The sequence below is a fragment of the Mytilus trossulus genome, chromosome 6, assembly GCF_036588685.1.
Source record: "Mytilus trossulus isolate FHL-02 chromosome 6, PNRI_Mtr1.1.1.hap1, whole genome shotgun sequence".
In the NCBI taxonomy this organism is placed as follows: Eukaryota; Metazoa; Mollusca; class Bivalvia; order Mytilida; family Mytilidae; genus Mytilus; species Mytilus trossulus.
The window spans coordinates 22608525-22628880 of NC_086378.1; the positions used below are offsets into that span (position 1 = coordinate 22608525).

Here is a 20356-nt window from a genome sequence, read left to right on the forward strand (position 1 = left end):
AAAGGTGTACTTCTTCCTGTTGGATTCAGGTATGTACAATAAGTCATTAGGGTATTTGACTTCTTTATCTGACTGTAAAGGTGTACTTCTTCCTGTTGGATTCAGGTATGTACAATAAGTCATTAGGATATTTGACTTCTTTATCTGACTGTAAAGGTGTACTTCTTCCTGTTGGATTCAGGTATGTACAATAAGTCATTAGGATATTTGACTTCTTTATCTGACTGTAAAGGTGTACTTCTTCCTGTTGGATTCAGGTATGTACAATAAGTCATTAGGGTATTTGACTTCTTTATCTGACTGTAAAGGTGTACTTCTTCCTGTTGGATTCAGGTATGTACAATAGAGTCATTAGGATATTTGACTTCTTTATCTGACTGTAAAGGTGTACTTCTTCCTGTTGGATTCAGGTATGTACAATAAGTCATTAGGATATTTGACTTCTTTATCTGACCGTAAAGGTGTATTTCTTCCTGTTGGATTCAGGTATGTACAATAGAGTCATTAGGATATTTGACTTCTTTATCTGACTGTAAAGGTGTACTTCTTCCTGTTGGATTCAGGTATGTACAATAGAGTCATTAGGATATTTGACTTCTTTATCTGACTGTAAAGGTGTACTTCTTCCTGTTGGATTCAGGTATGTACAATAGAGTCATTAGGATATTTGACTTCTTTATCTGACCGTAAAGGTGTATTTCTTCCTGTTGGATTCAGGTATGTACAATAGAGTCATTAGGATATTTGACTTCTTTATCTGACTGTAAAGGTGTACTTCTTCCTGTTGGATTCAGGTATGTACAATAGAGTCATTAGGATATTTGACTTCTTTATCTGACTGTAAAGGTGTACTTCTTCCTGTTGGATTCAGGTATGTACAATAAGTCATTAGGATATTTGACTTCTTTATCTGACTTTAAAGGTGTACTTCTTCCTGTTGGATTCAGGTATGTACAATAAGTCATTAGGATATTTGACTTCTTTATCTGACCGTAAAGGTGTACTTCTTCCTGTTGGATTCAGGTATGTACAATAAGTCATTAGGATATTTGACTTCTTTATCTGACTGTAAAGGTGTACTTCTTCCTGTTGGATTCAGGTATGTACAATAGAGTCATTAGGATATTTGACTTCTTTATCTGACTGTAAAGGTGTACTTCTTCCTGTTGGATTCAGGTATGTACAATAGAGTCATTAGGATATTTGACTTCTTTATCTGACCGTAAAGGTGTATTTCTTCCTGTTGGATTCAGGTATGTACAATAGAGTCATTAGGATATTTGACTTCTTTATCTGACCGTAAAGGTGTACTTCTTCCTGTTGGATTCAGGTATGTACAATAGAGTCATTAGGATATTTGACTTCTTTATCTGACTGTAAAGGTGTACTTCTTCCTGTTGGATTCAGGTATGTACAATAAGTCATTAAGATATTTGACTTCTTTATCTGACTGTAAAGGTGTACTTCTTCCTGTTGGATTCAGGTATGTACAATAAGTCATTAGGATATTTGACTTCTTTATCTGACTGTAAAGGTGTACTTCTTCCTGTTGGATTCAGGTATGTACAATAAGTCATTAGGATATTTGACTTCTTTATCTGACTGTAAAGGTGTACTTCTTCCTGTTGGATTCAGGTATGTACAATAGAGTCATTAGGATATTTGACTTCTTTATCTGACTGTAAAGGTGTACTTCTTCCTGTTGGATTCAGGTATGTACAATAGAGTCATTAGGATATTTGACTTCTTTATCTGACTGTAAAGGTGTACTTCTTCCTGTTGGATTCAGGTATGTACAATAAGTCATTAGGATATTTGACTTCTTTATCTGACCGTAAAGGTGTATTTCTTCCTGTTGGATTCAGGTATGTACAATAAGTCATTAGGATATTTGACTTCTTTATCTGACCGTAAAGGTGTACTTCTTCCTGTTGGATTCAGGTATGTACAATAGAGTCATTAGGGTATTTGACTTCTTTATCTGACTGTAAAGGTGTACTTCTTCCTGTTGGATTCAGGTATGTACAATAGAGTCATTAGGATATTTGACTTCTTTATCTGACTGTAAAGGTGTACTTCTTCCTGTTGGATTCAGGTATGTACAATAAGTCATTAGGATATTTGACTTCTTTATCTGACTGTAAAGGTGTACTTCTTCCTGTTGGATTCAGGTATGTACAATAGAGTCATTAGGATATTTGACTTCTTTATCTGACTGTAAAGGTGTACTTCTTCCTGTTGGATTCAGGTATGTACAATAAGTCATTAGGGTATTTGACTTCTTTATCTGACTTTAAAGGTGTACTTCTTCCTGTTGGATTCAGGTATGTATGCTTAGAAATAGTTCAAAGAGATTCAATTTGGTTCAATTTCCTTCCTGTGAAATTTGCAACCCTTTGGAGATTAAAAAGGGCAAAAACATACAAGTATAGATAGAGATCTTGGATAATCTATTGCAAAAGCTTTCAGAAATTTTGGCATCTTGTATAACTTTCTGTTGTTGAACAATTAAACAAAAATGCAAGATATATCATTGCTATTTCAGGGAATGCTGCAAACCACAAATTTTAAAACATTTAAAATATTTCTGTTATTCACTGTAATCTTGCAGCACGATAAAGCAAAATCAAAAAGACATGTAGAGTTTAACATACAGTTTATAACAGTAGAAAAGAATTTATATGAATAAGAATGTGAGGTTTTATCTTGAACAGTTGTTTAAGACATCATTTTCATGCATGACTATTTACACTGAAATATGGAAGGGATGATAGTCCGTGAGACAGCAAACCAACAGTTGCAACGCATTATTTTTTTGTATTTGGTAGCTTTGAGAATTTTTTTAAAGCATACTGTATAGAGGGTTATTTTTCACGGTTGTAAAATATCACAATTTTCATTGAATAGGGTATACAAAATATTTTGGGGGATATTATTTTGGCAGATTGCAAACACCTTTGCTTGTGCCATTTTGAATTGGTGTAATTCATTGTGGCGATTTTGTTTCTATCTGTGAAAATAACCCTCTATACGGCTATTATTTCAATGACTTCTAGTTTTAGTATTAAGTGTTTAAGCCATTTGTTTGCAATGACATTATTTAAAAAAAAATGTTTTTCATTTCAGTTGTACAAGAGTTTACTGGAGTACCAAGCACTCAAGGAAAAGATGTGTGTATACCTGTAAGATCACAGAATTCCGACCGGAAACTCCAAAGACTCCTGAGGCAACCATCATGGATATGACTATCATACACGATGTCAACCATCCAGATTATGTCCCCTTGTCTAAACTCAATCTTCCAGGCATTAATCTGTTTCCACAAAAGACAAGGAAGAGGGCTAGCATTATAGAGTTGACTGATGACGAATCTTCGGTTTGCTCCAATGAATCTTCTCGGACAATATCTGTATCAAGTCTTGACAAGACGAGATCCATGTCAGTAGACAGTGAAGATCCACTAAGTTCATCATGGCCAGCGCCAAATAAAAAGCGGAAAAATGACCCATTGCCTGTTAATTTGTCAATGCTGTCTCCAACAACTTTGCGCCTGCTTAACAAAGATCCAGAAAAGTACAGAAATGAATCAAAAGACCAAAACAAATCAATCAACAAGATCTCGCCACCTTCTGTAGCAGTCATCAATGATAATCCACTGGCAGAGATTGCTAATAGGTTAAATAGTGCTGCAGCCAGAAACAGACAGAAGAGTGAGGAAAGGACGATTGGTGGAAAGACAACAATAGTTATTCCTGATCGTCCAGCTAGCGCTCCCACATTACCCAGATCTAGGTCAAACTCTTCTGAACGTCTCATATCACCCCCACGACTGTGTTCATCTCCGAAATATCTACCTCAAGTTCCTGAATCTGTAGACACTTGCGATAATGATAAACAAGAGGCTCCCATGGAAACTGACAATTTTGATTTAGACAAAAGTTTAGAACCTCTTATTAATGAGTTGTCAGGTGAAGAAAATGCTTTGATTGTGATAACTGAGGAAGGCCAGGAATTAACTGAAGAGGATTACGCCATGATTGCAGAGTATAGTAGTGAAATTCAGAATAGTTCCAGTGAAGGATCCACTGAAATTGAAGTAAATAAAAACCAGGAAATGATTTCGGAACAGGTGGATGAACCAGAGAAACAAGTTGATCAATCCAGTGTAACAGGAAACAGTTGCATCGAAAGTGAAATTCTCAAAGATGGTCAGCCTTCATCTGAATCAGGAAGCACTGTCAGGTCAATTAAACTGTCATCTAACACAGAGATTGTGAAAAGTGGCCAAGAGTTATCAGTACAGACAATTTCTGAAGGCACAGAAGTTCCTGTGGAGAACCGTAGTCAACAAATCACAAAACCTTCATTGGTTGTTCCAGTGGCAAATAGTACAGGAGATGAACAAGATCAGTCTGATAAGAATAAAAGTGTAGATACATCTGGGAAAGAATTGTCTGAAGTGCCTGTAAATCTACTGGACCAATCAACATCAAGATCTGGAGAAATGCAAGCAACAATGTCAACAAGTTCTGCTGTGAAGAATATTGGTAATCATAAGAAATTTTATGTACAGCTTTGGGTTGTTTGCCTTTGGTGAAAATATCCTTTATAATTTAACTTTACTTAGTATATAAACCTCTTAGAAATCACCACACAAAACCCTGTTTAATTTTTATACGACCGCAAAAATTGAAAATTTTTTGGTCGTGTTTTGGTATCATGTTGGTGTCGTCTGAATACTTTTAGTTTTCACACTCTAACTTTAGTAAAAGTGAAAAGAAATCTATGAAATTTTAACACAAGGTTTATGAGCACAAAAGGAAGGTTGGGATTGATTTTGGGAGTTTTGGTTTCAACAGTTTAGGAATAAGGGGCCAAAAAAGGGTTCAAATAAGCATTATTCTTGGTTTTCGCAAAATAACTTTAGTAAAAGTAAATAGAAATCTATGAAATTTTAACACAAGGTTTATGACCATAAAAGGAAGGTTGGTATTGATTTTGGGAGTTTTGGTTTCAACAGTTTAGGAATAAGGGGCCAAAAAAGGGATCAAAAAAGCATTATTCTTGGTTTTCGCACTATAACTTTAGTTTAAGTAAATAGAAATCTATGAAAATTTGACACATGGTTTATGACCACAAAAGGAAGGTTGGGATTGATTTTGGGAGTTTTGGTTCCAACAGTTTAGGAATTAGGGGCCAAAAAAGAGCCCAAATAAGCATTATTCTTGGTTTTCGCACAATAACTTTAGTTTAAGTAAATAGAAATAAATGAAATTTAAACACAATGTTTATGACCACAAAAGGAAGGTTGGGATTGATTTTGGGAGTTTAGGTCCCAACAGTTTAGGAATTAGGGGCCAAAAAGGGCCCAAATAAGCATTTTCTTGGTTTTGGCACTATAACTTTTGTTTAAGTAAATAGAAATCTATGAAAATTTGACACATGGTTTATGACCACAAAAGGAAGGTTAGGATTGATTTTGGGAGTTTCAGTTTCAACAGTTTAGGAATAAGGGGCCAAAAAAGGGTTCAATTAGCATTATTCTTGGTTTTCGCAAAATAACTTTAGTAAAAGTACATAGAAATCTATGAAATTTTAACACAAGGTTTATGACCATAAAAGGAAGGTTGGTATTGATTTTGGGAGTTTTGGTCCTGCGGAGCATCTGGTTGGAAACTACATTGGGGCAAATAACAGTGTGGAAGTGTTAAAAACTCCCCTATTTTTATACGACCTTCAAATTTTTCGTCGTATATTGTTATCACGTTGGCGTCGTCGTCGTCGTCCGAATACTTTTAGTTTTCCCGCTCTAACTTTAGTAAAAAAGAATAGAAATCTATGAAATTTTAACACAAGGTTTATGACCAGAAAAGGAAGGTTGGTATTGATTTTGGGAGTTTTGGTCCCAACATTTTAGGAATTAGGGGCTAAAAAGGGCCCAAATAAGCATTATTCTTGGTTTTCGCACAATAACTTTAGGTTAAGTAAATAGAAATCAATGAAATGTTGACACAAGGTTTATGACCACAAAAGAAAGGTTGGGATTGATTTTGGGAGTTTTGGTTCCAACAGTTTAGGAATTAGGGGCCAAAAATGGGCCCAAATAAGCATTATTCTTGGTTTTCGCACAATAACTTTAGTTTAAGTAAATAGAAATCAATGAAAGGACAAGGTATGATAAGAGGCGTTTTTGGACCCCTTCCGAAATAAGTTTATATATACATCGTTGATAGCCTTAGGATAGAAACTCTTAAAAACTATGATTTTTTTATGTTCCGGTGAAAGGAAGGTTGCCTAGCAACGGTTTTAATAAATAGCCAAATTATCACATATGCATTGCTTTCTCATTACACATTAGCATAATTCAAAATAGTATTGTTTGTTTAACAATAACTTGAGTTTGCAAAGGAAAAGTCACTTCAATTTCAGCTATAAAAAATGCTTAGCAACAAATATTTTCCCTAGCAACGGTTCAAAAATTTGTAATTTCGGCTATATGAGGTATACATATAGCAATATTTAAAGATTTAGCTACAGTAAATGACTTTTCTTTCGTATATATGATGTCTGAGTCATCATTATTTTTTTCTCAAGAAAATGAAATTGACCATAGCAACCAAAATGTTGCTTAGCAACAGCCAAAAAAGATAGAAATCTAATTGAACTACAGAAAAAAACTATTTTTAATTGTACAAATTAGAGTAATTAGGGAATTTCTCGCTACATTGAAGACCTGTTGGTGACCTTCTGCTGTTGTTTTTTTATTTGTTCGGGTTGAGTCTCTTTGACACATTCCCCATTTCCATTCTCAATTTTATTATAGAAAGGTTAAACATGAAAGAATAACCAGAAGTAAGAAATGAAAGTAAGTCAATTGTATATCATGCTGATAAAAAGATAAGCAACCAAAACAGTGCTGAGCAACGATTATTTTTGTTTTTGGTATCATATTTATATCTTGATGAAGTAAATAATCATATGCTGTTACCAAAAACAGTGTTAAGATCTCAAAAAAAAAGATTTAACCCGGCAGCTTTGAAGTCAGGAGCCTCTGACCTTTGTAAGTGTTTTATGATTTTTACTTTTCGTTTCTTGTGTATAATTCGGAGTTTAGTATGACGCCAAATATTACTGAACTAATATACATATTTGATTAGGGACCAGCTGAAAGATGCCTCAGGGTGTAGAAGTTTTTCGCAGCATTGAAGACCTATTGGTGGCCTTTAGTTATTGTATGCTCTATGGTCGGGTTGTTGTCTCTTTGACACATTCCCCATTTCATTCTCAATTTTAGTTTTTAAATAAAAGATAGCTATCAATGAATTGGTCTCTTTAATAAAAAAAAGAACCAACATAAATACAAATTATGTAAGAATGTGTCCCCAGTATAGTATACCATGAAAATGGGGCAGCATCTCTAATTTGGCATTAAGATTAGAAAGATCATATCATACGGAACATGTGTACTAAGTTTTAAGTTGATTGGACTTCAACTTCATCAAAAATAACCTCGAAAAAAACCTTTAACTGATGGACGCACAGACGGACGGGCGGAAGGATTAATGGACTAACGAACAGATGGACGCACAGACCGGAAAACATAATGTGCATAAATGAGGCATAAAAAACTTCAAGTTATACTAGAAGTGGCACACTTATAATTTATAAATAATAGTAAAAGTTTCACATTTACATAATGATTACCGGTACATTAAAAAAGCTCAGATGAATTAAAACTACTATTGAAGATTCAGTATCAGATTTATACAGTATGTATAGCAAATATGTATAGCCTGTACTATGCCATTGTTTGTCACTTCAAGAATCGTACACTGTGAACTTGTTAACACTTAACACAATATTTTAAAGAAGGAAATGCTGAAAACAAAGTTCAAAGTTTTCGATGAGGTCAGGGTTTAAGACGATAAAAACTCATGAAGATATGTGGACGAAAGAGGCATGAACATCTTCAAGCTTCTCTACAAATATATTATTTCTATTATATATATCCTGAAATTAGCACATTGATCGCCGGTGTATAGAATCATGTGCAATCATACCACATCTTCTTATCTTATCCAAAACATTTAAATTTGATAAGAAACGTAGACATACTTTATTAAAGATCATTAAAGGGTTTAGGTGGCCGAGTGGTCTAAGAAGTTACTTCTATAATTACTAGCTAATGACCACTGAAGTTGTGAGTTCGACCCCTGCTCGTACGGGTGCACTCGTTTTCAACCTTAATTTCTCCTTTCAATGTTGATCTATTTATTATTTTCATTCTGAATGTCCAGCCAAAAGGTTTCAATTTTCAAGATTTACAGCCGATTTCATTGCGTGTGTAGCCAGGGTATAGTCTTTGGTAAGCTTGCTTGTTAGCTGAACCGTGAAGTCATTATTATGTCAGGATTACTACCCTCTTTTCGAAGTAGCATAGTCCATTAGATAGAAAGATTGGTAATCTGCTGGAGTAGTATATTCTTAAAGGAGGGTAGTTAACCTGACCTTACAATGACTTTATGGTTCATCTAACAAGCAAACTAACTTGATATTACCTTTGACTTCACACTCAATGATGTCGGCTGTAGTAGTCACCAAGTTCTACCTTTCTGGTATTGAATAAATATTTGAAATTACTAAAAAAATCTTATTTATTGCATTAGGGACATTTAACTGTAGTACTAGTCTTGCAATTTAGTCTTCAATAAAATTGAGAATGGAAATGGGGAATGTGTCAAAGAGACAACAACCCGACCAAAATAAAAAAAACACAACAGCAGAAGGTCACCAACAGGTCTTCAATGTAGCGAGAAATTCCCGCACCCGGAGGCGTCCTTCAGCTGGCCCCTAAACAAATATACACTATAATATATTTAGCATGTGAGAGGGAAAACAAGTTCAACTACCGTTTTTGGTGAATATTCAGCAACTACCCTAATTGTTTTTTTAAGAAGCAAGAAATATTGACAAAGTCCAAAAGCCTGACATTTTTAGAATATTTGAAAAGTATAAAAATCCGGTGGCAATGCATGCTTCAATTATGTGTACAATAAAGCTTTTAAAGCTGTATCTCAAAAACTGTAGGATAACCCAGTGGCGGATCCAGGCCCACTCTTTGCCAAAGAGGGGGCCGATTTTGTCACACTTCAGTGATTCCCTATATAAGCAACCATTTAATTTCTCAAAAGGGGGCCCGGGCCCCCTCCTCCTCCCCTAAATCCGCCTCTGTAACCGACTCTAAATATATATCATGTATATAGCTTGTACCAAAAAGTAAATGTGTCAATATAACGGACATTAAAAGAAAATTTAAAAAAAAAATCAAAACCCTGTAGACATACACACCTTTATTATAAATAAAAAGCTTTTTAGGTCAAAAACTGAAGGAGATAATCAGACGTTTATGTCCGGACAGAAACAAACGGACGGATGGATGGATGGATGGACGGACGGACATATCTAAATGAACGAACGCGCTCGACATTAAAAAGTAAAATCTGTTAAAAGTAATTTCGCTATAGCATGTTTAATTTGAAAATCCAAAAAGGAATAAGATCTGAGTCAATTGAATGCTACATGTGTACTTTTATTTTATGGTTACAGCTTGTCAAAAGAGTGCTCTGACACATATATAAGAAAAGTCATTAGCGTACCGATATATGAAAATGCTGGAACACATAATTTACAGTATAGTATAAGCGTAGTTAACTTAATTTGGGTATCAACTGCTCTTCACATGAAATTATGTTTATAATTACATTTCATACTTTGGATTCAGTACTGACTGCTCTGTGCTCTGATACATAACATATTAGATTAGTACTGTATATATAAATTTAGGTCTGTCATCAAGTCGTAGTAATATTTTTACATCTCCATTTAAGAATGTACTATTGTATGGCCAATGCACATTTTATTTTTATCTTTATTCATGGCCAATGCACATTTATTTACTTTCAAGCATTGCACTATAGAAGTATGTTTCACGAAATAGATAGGATACATAAATCTATTTTTCTGTAGATGGTTATATAGCAAACTTCAAAGTGCAAAATATATAAGTTCAAATGAATGATTTTCTTCAGGACTACAACAAGAGTTTGAATATATTGTGAATTTATTATGAAATTCGTTTGTGAGATTTCGTTGAATATTTGAAAATAATAATGAATAAAAATTAATTCATCTTATTTCAAGGGACACAACTCTGTATTTGGCTGCATAGTATTAGACTATTTTGATTTACATGGGTCTAATTTCACGAACAACATATTTCTTTAAGAGAGTGACATGTCTTGATGACTGGATACGGCGTTATAAGTACGTGATATTCTGATCGATTATGTATCCTGGAATAATTTCTTACCCGTGCCGTTCCCTATGACGTATTACAATGACTTGCCAAAATAATGTAAACAATCGGATTATTTTTCAAATTTTTAGACATGAGCGCCAACGTAGACCACCATGATATTTCATTTAGGGAAAGATACAGAAGAGTACAATTGATGGTTCAAAATTTCAAGATGGTCTACGTTGGCGCTGATGTCAAATTTCGTCTCCGAACATGACAAAATTGTAGATTTCTTCCACTTTTCGTCATTTTAGCCCTTTTAAGGTCCAAGTTTGAACATATTTGAGTACATAACATCTAAAAATAAGGTTCTACAGGGACGAACAGATACTGAAGTTCATTACACAAGCGTGATGTGTTTCAACTTTAAAGTTTAAAAATTCTGGAAAAAGGGGGGCCAAAAACGGCCCTTATCATACCATGTCCTTTGAACACAATGTTTATGACCACAAAAGGAAGGTTGGGATTGATTTTGGGAGTTTAGGTCCCAACAGTTTAGGAATTAGGGGCCAAAAAGGGACCCAAATAAGCATTTTTCTTGGTTTTCGCACCATAACTTTAGTATTTATAAATAGAAATCTATGAAATTTAAACTATAAGGTTTATGACCATAAAAGGAAGGTTGGTATTGATTTTGGGGGTTTTGGTCCCAACAGTTTAGGAATAAAGGGCCCAAATGGTCCAAAATTAAACTTTGTTTGATTTCATCAAAAATTGAATAATTGGGGTTCTTTGATATGCCAAATCTAACTGTGTATGTAGATTCTTAATTTTTGGTCCCATTTTCAAATTGGTCTACATTAAGGTCCAAAGGGTCCAAAATTAAACTTAGTTTGATTTTAACAAAAATTGAATCCTTGGGGTTCTTTGATTTTCAAGTTGGCCAAAATTGGGGTCCAAAATTAAACTTTGTTTGATTTCATCAAAAATTGAATAATTGGGGTTCTTTGATATGCCAAATCTTACTGTATGAAGATTCTTATTTTTTTTTTAAATTGGTCTATATTGAAGTCCAAAGGGTCCAAAATTAAACTAACAGTTATAAATTCAGCTATAGCAAATATTTTCAATTGCACAGTATTGCACAATAGCAAGAAATATCTAATTGCACAATATTGTGCAATAGCAAGAAATTCCAATTTGATTTCAATTGGAGTTATCTTTCTTTGTCCAGAATAGTAGTTGAATCAACTAAAATCATTGTTTTATACAATATACAACGTATATTCACTTTTACTACCAACTGATAGATTAAAACAATCTTTACCATTAAGTCATTGTCAGTGATAACAAGAACTTTTTTTACATTTTAATGTTTTATGATGTATTTAAATGAGTACTTATTGTTGCAAACTTCATTAGAAATTTGAATTGAGATCAGTTTTGAAATAAGGGAAAGGGGGATGTGAAAAAAAAATTGGGGGGGGGGGGGGGTCAATTTTTTTCATTTCAGATTTCATAAATAAAAAGAAAATTTCTTCAAACATTTTTTGAGAGGATTAATATTCAACAGCATAGTGAATTGCTCAAAGGCAAACATTTTTTTTTTAAGTTCATTAGACCACATTCATTCAGTGTCAGAAACCTATGCTGTGTCAACTATTTAATCACAATCCAAATTTAGAGCTGAATCCAGCTTGAATGTTGTGTCCATACTTGCTCCAACCGTTCAGGGTTCAACCTCTGCGGTCGTATAAAGCTGCGCCCTGCGGAGCATCTGGTTCTGAGTACTTTGGGCTTATTTGGTTGCAGTTCTAATTAAGACTTGGGAAATCTTTTACAAAATAAAAATGTTTATAACAAAAACCATGCAGCAATATAGCATTACCTCATATTAAGTTCAGTTTAATACTTTGGATTCATTATGTCGTTGATTACCATTTTTCGTGGGTACAGTGGAACCACAAATTTCAACTTTTCTAAGGGAATGTTGACAGACCTTGCAAAAACAAAAGAATCATATACCCACGGAAATGCTAGTTTGCCTCAATCCATGAAGATTGGAATCACAGTAGAACTGTTATGGCCTAAATTAAAAGTTAATCATTAGATTTTGAAAAGGTTATTTTTCCTTGGTTCTATGGACCTCTGAAGAACATCTTTTTTTCTCGTTGCATCATTTTGATATGAAAATATATACTTTTCACTATTGGAATATTATTGATATTAATGCTTTTTGAATGGATGTTTCCTTCTATTGGGTTTATTATTCTGATTTGACTATGTATATAAGATGTGTTGTGATTACCACTAGAGACTAAATGACTTTGATGTTAACAACTAACTTCGTATAGGCTTCTACAATGAGCAAAACCCATTCCACATACCAAGCTATAAAAGGCCTAAAAAATAAAATGTAAACCAATTCAAATTTTTTGACAAGTGATAGATGGGAAAGAAAATACTTTAATTTGCTTGCATAAAAATTGTTCCAATTGAGAATAAACATGAAGAGGTTACCAAATAAAAGCTTTCACTTTACAAAATTACAAAAGATTAAAGGGATTTTTTTAATACCCAGGCGTTTAAACATTGCTTTTTATTGGACAGGGGAAAGCAACTTCTATCCACGATTGCTTAGAAGTGTAATATAATATTAAATGGCAGAATCATCTGGTGTAATATGTTTGGATTAAAGCAGTTTTTTTTCTTCATTTTTCAGGACAAAGAGAACCTGTCATTGGTTTAACATGCAGTGAGCTGGATGAAGATTCACAAGTCACCAATCAGAAGTCACAACACATTGATCATACTAAAATAAGGAAAAGTGGAAGCATTTCTTATGTATCAAGTGAAATAGGCTGTCAGACAAATACAGATTTTGTTTCTGATGACGAAGAAGTCATTGAGACAGATGGTAAGATGAAGAAAGCTGCTAAAAAAGATTGTCCCGTCTTAGAAAAAGTTGATAGTTCTTCAGAGGAGAGTTCACTAGAGAATATTGATGATGTGGAACTAATGCCAGTTCTCACCATAGAAAGTCCAATGAAAGAACAGCTAAATGTTTCTGTAGAAGATACAGAAAATGCTAAGAGAATATTGAAGATAGGTGATGGTCAGAAAACTGATAGTGTAGACATGCTATCAGAAAATGAAAAATTGAAAACCAGTACATCAAATGTAGACTTGAAAGAAGACATTTATGAACCACCAAAAAATTTTGCTATGAGAAACTCTGAGACATATATACTGCACGAAGAAACTGGTGATTTTATTCCTAAGGTAGATTCACCTATAAAAGAAGTTATCTCATTAAGTTCTGAAGATGAGGTTGAAAATGTCAAAAATAAAAGTAGACCTCAGCATGAAAGTACTGATACACACCAGTGTGCACCTTCAAAGGATCGTAATGTATTTGAAGTTTTAAATTTATCTGTTGAAGCTGACGAAAATGAAAAGCAGAAGACAGAAATACTAAAAGGGTTAGGATTAGAAAGGACACCTTCACCAAAGCGAGAGAAGCAACCCCGTAAATCTTATCCATTACGACACAGACAAATATTCAGTGATGAAGAAGCACAGATGGAAGAGAAACCTTTACATGACAAATTAAGTGAAAAGATAAAAGCTGAGAGCCTTGCTAAAAGTACTCCAGGTGAAGAAGGACCATTCAAATGTCCTACATGTAAACGTCATTATAGAACAAAGGAGAGTTATAACACCCATGTTAGTAGCTGTGATTTTGATATTAGTAGTACTACAGATGAGGAAGATGAACCTGAGACTACCTCTAGGGAAGGGAGATACCCAATGAGAGGAACAACCATCGCACAGACTGTCGTTAGTCAGGTTGATGAGCAAGAACGAAAATCTATCACAAAGAAACCTGGCAGGCCTGGTCAAAGATTTAACATGTCTCCAAAAGTCGTACTAGATCGCTTATCACCATCACGATGCAGTATTCCACTAAAGACCTCCAATTCTAATCTGAAAGAGAACCCCTCAAGGACTACAGCGATTAAAAGAGGAAGAGGAAGACCTCCAAAAGTTGCTGTTACTCCTCAAGATGATGAACAGGCTGAAGAACTTTCAGATTCAATGGAGGAGACTGAAGAGTTAACCACATCTACAGTGATTAAAAGAGGAAGAGGAAGACCTCCAAAAGTTGCTGTTACTCCTCAAGATAATGAACAGGCTGAAGAACTTTCAGATTCAATGCAGGAGACTGAAGAGTTAACCACATCTACAGTGATTAAAAGAGGAAGAGGAAGACCTCCAAAAGTTGCTGTTACTCCTCAAGATAATGAACAGGCTGAAGAACTTTCAGATTCAATGCAGGAGACTGAAGAGTTAACTACAGATGCAAATAAGGAAAAGATAAAGAGGGGAAGACCTCCTTTACATAAAACACCTGAAATAAAGTCTGGTTCATCACAGCAAAGTTTAGAATTGTCATGTCCTGAACAAGACACTGAAAAGAGAAAGAGAGGCAGACCTCCTTTACACAAACTATCGGAAAGTACAGAAAAAAGTGAATGTTCAAATGACAGTACATCATTGTCTGAACAATCTACGCCTAGAGGTAGAGGACGTCCCCCAAAGTCATCTTTAGTTCAGTCCAAAATTAGTAACATTAGAGACAAGTATAGGAGACATCAGCGATCCAAAAGTGATGGATTAATAGCAACAAAAAGGCACCTTGACAGTTCAGAAGTGTCTGATAATCCTTATGCAAGGCAATATTTGTTCAAGAAAACAAGCCTCAATTACAATACAAAACAGAGTCTTCTCAGTTCCTCTAAAATTTCCAGACGATCTTTGCAATTAATGTCTCGTAAATCATCAGCTCAGACACAAAGGAGACGTCACTTTACTGATTCAGAGTCTATGAACATGAAATCTGTTTCTAAGAGAAGAGTTAGCAGTGCTTCATCATCTTCTAAAGATTTAGATAAGTCAGCTAATGATCAAGAGTTAGAAAACATGGAGAAATTAGCTAGTCTGGAAAAACAAATAAACCGCAAAAGAGGTAGACCAAGGAAGAAGCCTTTAAGTTTTAAATCTGACATAGAGGTTGATCTAGAGAAGCATGATCATTCTGAAGCAAAAGAAGAAGTTTGTGATGAAAAGGAGGACAAGATCAGCAGGAAAGATGACAAAGAAGACGATAAAAGTGATGTGTTTGATAGCACAGAAGTAAGAAAAAGTGATGAGAAAGAAATTAAGAATAAACAAGAAATAGAAGGTGAAACTGACAGCAAATCAGAGGAAATCTACAGCAATAAAGATGTCCAAAGTGATTCTGATACCAAGTCAGATATATGTAGTAAGGTTGACAACAAAATTGAAACTAAAGCTGAAGATGAAAATACATTGGATACAGAGGTTGATGGAAAATCAGAAACAAATTCAGATATTGCAACTCTCTCAGATCAGGACATGAAAAGCGAAGATATATCTGAAATGGAGGATGCTTTAGATAAAGAGATCAAACAAGAAATCCTTGACGAGGAGTATGTAATGGACACAACTGAAGCAAAGCCTGAGAAAGAAGTCATTGAAAATAAGGATGTAATGCCACAAGAAGTGAAAGATTCTGAACAGAAAAATGTATTGCCAACTGAAACTCCATCTGTTTCTTTTGACAATTCCCATTGTAAAGATGACCAAAGTTCATCTGTCAAGACTGCATCTGAAATGTTAGGTTCTGCTGCAAGACCTCTTGTTATTGATGATGACGATGAAGATGATCAACCTGTGAGAGAAGCTAAACCCAAATATAATAGAGTAATAAGGAGACGTGAGAAGACACCTAGAAAATCATTTGAAGATGAAAGTAATGTTGCCTCTTTGAAATCTTCTCCTGCAGTCAAAGCATTGTCTCAGTTCTTGGCACAGAAAGAAAAAACTCCACCCAAAAATGAACCTGTGACTGACACAAAAACTGGGCGAAGTGCCAGTTCCTTTCAGGAATTATTAAAGGAAAAACCATCTAATGTTCAGGCGCCGCGTTATGATTTAATTAGAAAATCATTAAATGAAACAAAAAGAGAATCTCCTCAACAATTAACTCAAATAAGAAGGGCATCAGAGGAGTCGAAACACAGTAGAGATGTTGGAATAGGTACCAGTTCACCAAGGTCTCGTCATTCCTCAGGCCATTCTACTGATGAAAGAAACATATTCCAGTTGCTAAACAAGGGTTCTCCACCAAAGTTAAATATTGGAAATGGTGGTTCTTACAATGCAATTAAACCAGCGGCAGAGTTTGGTCAGTCTCAACAATCTTCTGTACGGGGACCTCCTCCCTTGATGACACCCTCATTAATTGGTATCCATAATCCTAATTTAGTCAGTAATCCAGCACATTCACTGACAGCATTCCAACAACTTCAACAGAACATGCCACATGCCATACAACAAATACAGCAGATGCATAGCAGGTCAACCCCAGCTATAATACCATTAACACAAGCTATGTCGGCACAGATGGACATATCACATGTAGGTACTGAGAGACCAGTTCCAGCTCCCTTTGACATGAATCTGCATATTAACAGAATGATTATGGAAACATCAATGGCAGCAGGACCAATTCATCAGAGACAGGTTCTGCAACAAATGATATTGAATGAGTCTGCTAACAGTGGAAAAACACCTGAAACACAGCAGACTTCTCAAATAAATACACAAGCTATTCCAAGTCCAATCACAACTCCATCCGGTTTATACATCAGTTCTGGTCAGCATACTCCAGTATTTAACTTACCCACGTCACCACAGAACCAAAGTCCAACAACTCCTGTATCTACACCAAATAAGAGTCCTGTATTATCAAGGACACCAGATTTATCACCTGGTTCATACCACAGTGTAGGTCAGTGTGGAATTAAGCAAACTCCTATATATAACTTGCCACAAAACCAACAAAGGCCAACAACACTTGTAACTGACCACGTGAAAAAACCACCAGCTAATAGTAAACTTATTCCTTTGACACAGTTGATGGAAGCAGGTCTTCAGTCTAAATTAATAATACCAAAAGTATCCATGCAATCAGCATCATCATCTCCAGATAGTCTGCAGCCATCACCACTTAGCCAACTTAGTCGTCCATCTTTATCGCTAGCAGTAAGTCATCCACCATCAACATCTCCAGTCAGTCTCCCGCAGTCAACATTGCCTTTAGTTCTACCTCAACAGAAACAAGGGGGTGCCAAACCTAATACTATTGTACGCATATTTGTGGATGGCAAACCAGTTGCCTTGACTACAGATCCAACAGTCCTTCAGGATCATACAGCATTGTTGAACAAACTGGGAGGTGGTCAGATTCAGAGTGGAACATATTCTGTCACAGTATCGGCACACCGTGTTCCTTCGACCAATTCAAGTCCTGTAAATACAACTGGTGCGAACAACCAGCTACCAAGAGTTCCAGCAATACAACCTATAGTACCAATGTCCCAAAATGATCAGTTCATTCCATGGAAAGCACCAGGAAATGTTCCTGATTCTTCAGGCAAACAAATGACAATTTCATCTGCCATTAAAGATGCGTTGGATAGTCACCTAGTGTCAAAACTATCTCCTTCAAAATCAAACCAAGTATTATCATCTCTCTTAAGCAGGCAGAGAAACTTAAATCATCATAGCTATTCTAAAAATTCAATATTGCCTAGGAATATGCAGGAGCTGATTAGAAGGTTACCATTACCAGACAGACCAATATCTTCCATATCCGTGCAACCCAAGGTCATGACCTCTTTTGTGAAAAAACCTGATGGTACCATTCAGAAAAAGACATTGGTCAAGCCAATGATTGTGAATCGCAAAAGACCTGCCATCAATCCAATCAACTTGTCAGGAAATTCTTTCAAAAAGCCTATGATATCAACCTACCAAGAGAAGAATGGGACTGTTCAAGGACTACTGTCTAAAGTTTATATGAGAAAACTGGTGAAAGATGGATCCCCTAAATCAAAGATGGCGGACAGCATGCAGCAGACTACACAAACTGGTCATGAATACTTCAAAAGAAGAGGGAGAAAACCCAAGGATAAAAATTTGAAGAAGAAAACACCTAGAAAATCTAATATCAGCAAACCACATGCAGGAGGTAAGTTTAATTACATATGCACCAAGAAAAAATGTATTAGGCAATATGGAAAAATTGTGTTTAATACTCTACTCTTTTTATTTGAATTGTAATATAATGACTCCATCCCTGTTAATTTACACAGAAAAAAAAAATATTGTGTCTTTCAACACACTTGTGCATGTTTTTCTGGAATAACCATAAGAAAATTAAACTTCTTGCATACATTTACTGTGTATCAGAATATTTTTGTGGATGTCCTTCAAAATTTACCATATGCAAACATTTCCCTGCTTGACATGCTGATGAAATACCATTAATGAATACAAGTAAAATTACAAAAATACCAAACTCCAAGAACATTTAGAATGAAAAGTCCCTTCAAATATCAAGTGGCAAAATCAAAATCTCAAACACATCATACCAAGTCATAGAATATCTATGACTTGATAAAGGCATTTTAGACCTAACGAACTCAATTATTTGTCTACTTAACCAATTTTATTTTTTGTGAATGAACTTTTAATCCATCACTGCACGAAATATGTTTTTTTCTTTCACAAATACTTATGCTCTACAATATAATTTGCAGGAAGATCCTCCCATCCTATTATCCATGGTCCAAAAGAGGTGACATCCTTGCCTCAGCCTGCCTTAGAAGAGGAAGTGACAGAATCCTCAATGTCTAGCTTTATGGAACACCAACAGCGAGTTCAGGAAAAGGCTGAGAGGAAAGATAAAGATGGAGCCCACCTTATGTTTGAGATCACCAGTGATGATGGATTCAGTTGTAAAGCAGAAACCATGGAAGGTTAGTAAAAAGATAGTTGGAGAGAGTTCATATGACTGGCTTTAAATTTTAAAATGTAGATAGCTGTAGGATTTTCTCACTGTTGAAGACCCATTGTTTGTCTTGTGCTGTTTTCTGCTCTGTGGTCAGACTGTTATCATTTTTGCACATTTTCTATTTCCATTCTCAATTTAACGCAAAACTTGATAATTTATCAACTATGATGTCGAAAATAATGCTGCAGGGCAAGCAATAAGGAACTGTTTTTTTTATCAAATTTAGTGTTTAGGCCACACCAATTTGATTCCTTGTTCGACGGACCCGCCCGCACCTATTTTTTTCAAAACAGATTTTTTTTATTTTTATTATATTCCCGCTTCCCGCATCCGGAAATGAAATCATGTCCATTTCCCGCACCGTTTTTTTGTGAATATTATATAAAGATCTCAACATTTGTTTTTTTAAATCACAGTCTAGCCTTTATATAACGATTTTATACCTATCAGCACTCCACAATACTGTAAATATCTGCGATAATATTTGTTTCAGCATGAAACCAATTTATTCCAAGCGGGAGTGCTCCGATATAAATAGAAATACCAGTACAGAACAAAACGTTGGTTTCTTTCCCCTAACTTATATTCCATTTAAATAAATGTTCGTTGTTAAAATAAAGTACAAAGAACTTCTGAAGGATTTGCCTTCAACTGCAATTATAATGTATGGTTACGGTCATACCCGCTGCAGGTTTGTGCACCTGTCATTGTTGATTCACAGACCTGTCATTCAGCAGTTATCGTTTGTTGATGTGGTTCATTGGTATTTTCCCGTTTGGAAATATAATTTAGATCGATGGTTTTCCTGTTCGAATTGTGTACAATACTAAGTTGTGGTCCCTTATAGCTTGCTGGTTGGTCTTGATCAAAGCTCTGTGTAAACGGCCGTACTTTGACCTATGTTTGTTATTATCAGGTTGGGACCAACCCTCCCTCAGACAAGGGCCTTGAAGGGGTCATTTTACCATGTTTACTGTTGTAGAAAAGAAAATAGAAATACTAAGGATTTGTACAGTGCTTCTATACAAAACCTTTGACAACTTAGAATTTTTTACTCTAAAAGAGGAGAAATACATTATATTTTAAACAACTTTTCTAAAGGAGGGATGGGTCCA

The 20356-nt window shown here is 35.2% G+C and overlaps 1 protein-coding gene across 3 annotated transcripts in view; it reads left to right on the top strand.

Annotated features, from left to right (window-relative positions):
* LOC134720934 (uncharacterized) overlaps positions 1 to 20356 on the top strand; it is a 70162-nt gene that overhangs the window by 36902 nt on the left and 12904 nt on the right. For all 3 annotated transcript variants that reach the window (XM_063583520.1, XM_063583521.1, XM_063583522.1), the window contains 3 exons: positions 3127 to 4547; positions 13020 to 18416; positions 18988 to 19206. In XM_063583520.1, coding sequence (XP_063439590.1) covers positions 3127 to 4547; positions 13020 to 18416; positions 18988 to 19206 — 7037 coding nt within the window. The remainder of the gene's footprint in view (positions 1 to 3126; positions 4548 to 13019; positions 18417 to 18987; positions 19207 to 20356) is intronic.